At 54.5% G+C, this 5,715-nt stretch overlaps 1 protein-coding gene across 1 annotated transcript in view; it reads right to left on the reverse strand.

Moving 5' to 3' along the window:
* Nucleotides 1-502: 502 nt before the first annotated feature.
* Nucleotides 503-5,715, reverse strand: part of CEP72 (centrosomal protein 72) — a gene marked incomplete at its 3' end in the record, with an annotated part of 34,112 nt that continues 28,899 nt past the window's right edge. Inside the window, exons 6-9 of the mRNA XM_017520502.2 lie at nt 1,774-2,094; nt 1,477-1,523; nt 918-989; nt 503-837 (exon numbers count right to left, since the gene is read on the reverse strand). Of these exons, the coding sequence (XP_017375991.2) occupies nt 503-837; nt 918-989; nt 1,477-1,523; nt 1,774-2,094 (775 nt within the window). The remainder of the gene's footprint in view (nt 838-917; nt 990-1,476; nt 1,524-1,773; nt 2,095-5,715) is intronic.

A 5,715-nucleotide genomic window follows, 5' to 3' on the forward strand; every position in this document is an offset into this window, starting at 1 on the left:
GACAGGACCTGGGTGAGTGAGGTCTGGATGACTGACAGGACCTGGGTGAGTGAGGTCGGGATGACTGACGGGACCTGGGTGAGTGAGGTCTGGATGACTGACGGGACCTGGGTGAGTGAGGTCTGGATGACAGGACAGGACGGGACCTGGGTGAGTGAGGTCTGGATGACTGACGGGACCTGGGTGAGTGAGGTCTGGATGACTGACGGGACCTGGGTGAGTGAGGTCTGGATGACTGACGGGACCTGGGTGAGGTCTGGATGACCGACAGGTCCTGGGTGTGTGAGGTCTGGATGACTGACAGGACCTGCCTGAGTGAGGTCTGGATGACCGACAGGACCTGGGTGAGGTCTGGATGACCGACAGGTCCTGGGTGTGTGAGGTCTGGATGACTGACAGGACCTGCCTGAGTGAGGTCTGGATGACTTACAGGACCTGGGTGAGTGAGGTCTGGATGACAGGACAGGACAGGACCTGGGTGAGTGAGGTGTGGATGACTTACAGGACCTGGGTGAGTGAGGTCTGGATGACTGACAGGACCTGGGTGAGTGAGGTCTGGATGACAGGACAGGACAGGACCTGGGTGAGTGAGGTCTGGATGACAGGACAGGACAGGACCTGGGTGAGTGAGGTCTGGATGACTGACGGGACCTGAGTGAGTGAGGTCTGGATGACTGACGGGACCTGGGTGAGTGAGGTCTGGATGACTGACAGGTCCTGGGTGAGTGAGGTCTGGATGACCGACAGGACCTGGGTGAGTGAGGTCTGGATGACAGGACAGGACAGGACCTGGGTGAGTGAGTTCTGGATGACTGACAGGACCTGCCTGAGTGAGGTCTGGATGACAGGACAGGACCTGGGTGAGTGAGGTCTGGATGACTGACAGGACCTGCCTGAGTGAGGTCTGGATGACTGACAGGACCTGCCTGAGTGAGGTCTGGATGACAGGACAGGACCTGGGTGAGTGAGGTCTGGATGACCGACAGGACCTGGGTGAGTGAGGTCTGGATGACCGACAATCAGGCTTGCACGGTGCCAGACGCTGTCCCCAGCCATGGCCTAGCAGCCGGACATAACTCTGAGACTGACCACCCACCTCCCCCATATCTGCCTGCCTTCCAGCTCAGGACCTGCCAGGGATGTCAATGGCACCCCACCCAGCTCTGGCCCCCCCATCTGCAGCTGCTAGAGAGCCGCCTCCATCTCCAGCCCTGCCTTCCCCTCCGGTCCCCCAATTCCACACTTTCCAGGCCTTTTGCCTGCCTGGGAGTCTTAAGGCCCTCGTAGTGGCAAACACCAAGTGAACAGCCCCTGTCCATTCTCCTCCGGGTGGTCTGCACTCATGTCCACAGCCCATGCATCTCGATGGCTCCAACTGGGCCTGTGGCAGTTGTCCCCGTGGCCTCTAGGCCACCCTGATGGCAGAGTGACTCTCAGTCTCTCATCAGAACCGCCTCCAGGATCCTCCCCACTCACAACAGGGTCATCGACGGCTAAGCCAGCCAAGATGCCCGATTCCGACTCTGGGGACAAACGTCCCACACACCATAAGGCAGAGTCCCCTCTCTCTGCCACGGGGCTTCCACTCAGAAAGGCACCGCGGGAGCAGTACACGGCACAGAGGCACACATCCAACAAGGCGCAGCAACAAGCACCCTGGAAACCTACACGTAACGGTTCCCTCTATTCTAGGACGCAGTAGTGTCATAGGCGTAAGTCACGGCACTGCTGAAACCGAGCCCCACATGAGGAAGGTGTGCAGTGGCCTGCTACTCCCCAGCCCTCCCCTTACCTCTCCAGCATCGTTCACGCCCCCAGACCTCTGCTCCTCAGTCTCCAAGGCCTCCGGCTGAGATAAGGTCCTCCCACTCCTGCCTTCTGAGCTGTTCTGTCTGCTCAGGCTCTCCTCGGGCTCGCAGGACCCATGAGTCCCCTCCAGGCAGCCCAGACACTTCTGTTCTGAAAACGCCTGGAATCTTCCACCAGGCATTCTTTGCTTCCTGTACATTCCGGGGGCAGGCAGTGGACTGGGCGCCATTTCTGCTGACAAATCCAACTTCTGAGAAGAGGCCGAGTCCTCAGTATCCACAGAGTCTGCAATACAGAGAGGACGGGGCCCACGTCAGGCCAAATTCTCCAGGTGCAGGGTTCAACACTGTAACTTTTGAAAGGCATGCGTGTTCCCTTGTATATGTGCATACAGGCACACATGCACACTTACACATGTACATGCATACTTGCACAAAGACACATGCAGAGGGTGGGCACCGAAGGAGGAAAGGGCACACGGGCACACGTGCTAACACGGAAACTCTGGGGGCATCTGGATGACGCAGACACGGACTGCCACAGCTTGGCGTGTTCACCCCAGGATGACCAGCGTGCAACACACGTCAACAAAGAGCTCCAGACAACGTCTAAGCACACATCCATCTCTGATGGCAGGTGAAGTGACAGGTTCTGACGGTCCACGAGGTGGTGGGTCCCATGCACCGTGCCAATCACTAAACCCCCGGACACACAAGGCCGAGGGAAGGGCCAGCTTGTCTGGGGAAGGACAGAGAAGGCAGGAGAAGGCACAAAATGTGCAGGGTCAGCTCACGACCACATCCCACAGTGGCCAACACACAACCTGGCTAGGTCCCCCTCCACCCAGTTGCCCTGTCTCTTACCAGCTAGGCATAAGCAAGCTTCCAGAAGGTGCTAGGCTCACTCAAGACGAGGTTTCTTTTTTTTTTTTTTTTTTTTTTTGAGTTGGAGTCTTGCTGTTGCCCAGGCTGGAGTGTAGCGGAGGCTGGAGTGTGGTGGTGGGATCTCGGCTCACTGCAACCTCCACTTCCCAGGCTCAAGCGATTCTCATGCCTTAGCCTCCCGAGTAGCTGGGATTACAGCTATGTGCCACCATGCCCGGCTAACTTTTGTATTTTTAGTAGAGATGTGGTTTCACCATATTGGCCAGGCTGGTCTCCAACTCCTGACCTCCAATGATTCCACCTGCCTCGGCCTCCCAAAGTGCTGAGATTACAGGCGTGAACCACCACGCCTGGCCTGCTCACGGTGGGAGGTTTCCTGATGCTCACACCACATAGATGAGCATCACAAGAAAGCACGTGATGCTCTCGGTTAACTTTTCTCAGCTTGGTTTTCAAAATGTAGCTACTGCCATAACCTGGGCCCATACGCTTAAAAGAAAGTGTGTGTGTGTGAGTGGGAGGGGCGAGGGTGGAGAAAGGGAGGAAGCCACACACACGTGCAAAGAAAAAGCAACTGACTACTCACCGACCCTGAATCTAAAACATGAATGGATTATAAATTTCAGTGTGCTGTATTCTTTCCAAAGACATTTTAGAGACTTCCACAAACAAATAAATAAATTTAAAGAGAAGAGAAATTTCATAGTAAAATCAAACCCTGTGAAAAATATGTAACTACTTAAAAAGGAATGGAAGGGAATAAAGGTGGACGGGTTTCATGCTGCGGTGGTTTGAAGGAATCCCCAAAGTTCCTAAGACGGAAACATATGGCCATTGTAAGGGTATTAAGAGGGGCCTTTCAGGGGTGAAGAGGCCGCAGGGCCAGCCCTCAGGGAGGGAGGAATGCTGTATCGCAGGGCGGGGCTCCTGATCAAGGATGAGTTTCTCTCCACCACTCTCTCTCCAGCTTGCTCCGCCTGCGCCCCGGGATGGCCAGCACCAGATGCCGGTGCTGTGCTCTTGGACTTCCCAGTCTCCAGAGCCATGAGCCGTATAAGCTCTGTTCTTTGTCAATCACCAGTCTGCAGCTTCTTGTTACAGCAGCAGCAAACAGACTGAGATGCGTGTGAGTACCTGGGTGTGGGGTGAAGCGGGCGTGCGCCCCGTGGGCACGGGAGGCCTCTGGCTCCGTGGCGTGCTGTGGCTGTGGCGGGTGCTCTCCACAGGGCCGGCTCCGAGGCATCTTCTCCACACAGCACGCTCTGCAGCTGGCCCACCTCGTCTCTCGGCCCTGCCTCCCGGAGTCTCCACACTGGTGCTGGAGTGACTGTGGGCTCAACAGGTGTCTGGATTCTATTTTATTAAAACATTGTAAATAAAAGATTTCATAACATACCGTAAAAGATTTATTTCATTAAAAATTGCATTTTAAGCTTCTGAACGGCGTATGGCATCGGCTAGACTGAGGTGTAACCACGTGCCAGGTGACTCCGGAGTGAATTTACAGTGACTCCTAGCAGCAGAAGAGCTGGGGGCTAGTGAGCTGGCCCCACTCACTGTGAGACTCAGGATGTGGCTGGAAGAATCCAGCAGTCTGAGGTGGGAACACAAACAAAACAACGCACAGCACAGAAGACAGAGTCCAGATGGTCTCAGGTCCAACATGCCAAGTAATTAAATGAGGAAAAAGGGCCTTTTCAACAAAAGGCATCAGAACAGCTGAATGTACAGTCATTCCTGAGTCTCCACAGAGGACTGGTTCCGGCACACCCCAGGGACGGCAAGATTCAAGGATGCACAACTCTCACGTGAAATGGTTTAGCTGTGTACGACCTACACACCTCCACCCCTACAAGTCATCTCTTGCCTACTTATCAAACATAACACAGCACAAACGCTGCTGCAGCCGGCCCTCCCTACTTAGGACAGGTAACGCAGCACAAACGCCGGCCCTCCCTCCTTAGGACAGGTAACGCGGCACAAACGCCGGCCCTCCCTACTTAGGACAGGTAACGCGGCACAAACGCCGGCCCTCCCTACTTAGGACAGGTAACGCGGCACAAACGCTGGCCCTCCCTACTTAGGACAGGTAACGCGGCATAAACGCTGCCGCAGCTGGCCCTCCCTACTTAGGACAGGTAATGCGGCACAAACGCCAGCCCTCCCTACTTAGGACAGGTAACGCAGCACAAACGCTGCCGTAGCCGGCCACAGCGGCACATGCCTGCAGTCCAGGATCCCGAGGAGGCTGAGGCAGGAGGATCGCCTGAGTCTACAAGTTTGAATCCAGGCTGGGCGGCATAGCAAGACTCCATCTCTACAAAAATACAAAACAAATAGACGTTGTGTAAATACTTATACTGTATTATTTTTTAATTGCTATATTGGGGGGGTGGCAGATTTCTGTAATTTTTCCAAATAGTTTCCATCCATGGTTGGTTGAATCCAGAGATTCAAAACCAACGGATACAAAGGGTCAGCTGTACATGTAGGGGGATGTCCTGACCTGTTAACTCACAACACACACAAAAACTAACCCCCAAAAGTGAATTGTACAGCTAGACACTAAGACTATGGGACATCTGTAACAAACACGGGAGAAAATCTCCATGAGCATGGGGTGGACAAAGATTCTTTACAGACACACAAAAGCCCAGACCATCAAAGGAAAGACCTCATGAGCTGGACTGGACTGAAATTAAAACTTGTGTTCTCTGGCCGGGCGCGGCGGCTCACGCCTGCAATCCCAGCACTTTGGGAGGCTGAGGCGGGCAGACCGCCTGAGGTCAGGAGTTCAAGACCAGCTTGGCCAACATGGCGAAATCCTGTCTCTACTAAAAATACAAAAATTAGCTGGGCGTGGGCTCCTGTAATCCCAGCTACTCAGGAGGCTGAGGCCAGAGAATTGCTTGAACTTGGGAGGCGGAGGCTGCAGTGAGCTGACATCGTGCCACTGCACTCCAGCCTGGGGGACAGAGCAAGACACCATCTCAAAAATAAAACAAAAACCTGTCTCCAGTTT

Source organism: Cebus imitator, unplaced genomic scaffold (genome assembly GCF_001604975.1).
Source record: "Cebus imitator isolate Cc_AM_T3 unplaced genomic scaffold, Cebus_imitator-1.0 Scaffold843, whole genome shotgun sequence".
NCBI lineage: Eukaryota > Metazoa > Chordata > Mammalia > Primates > Cebidae > Cebus > Cebus imitator.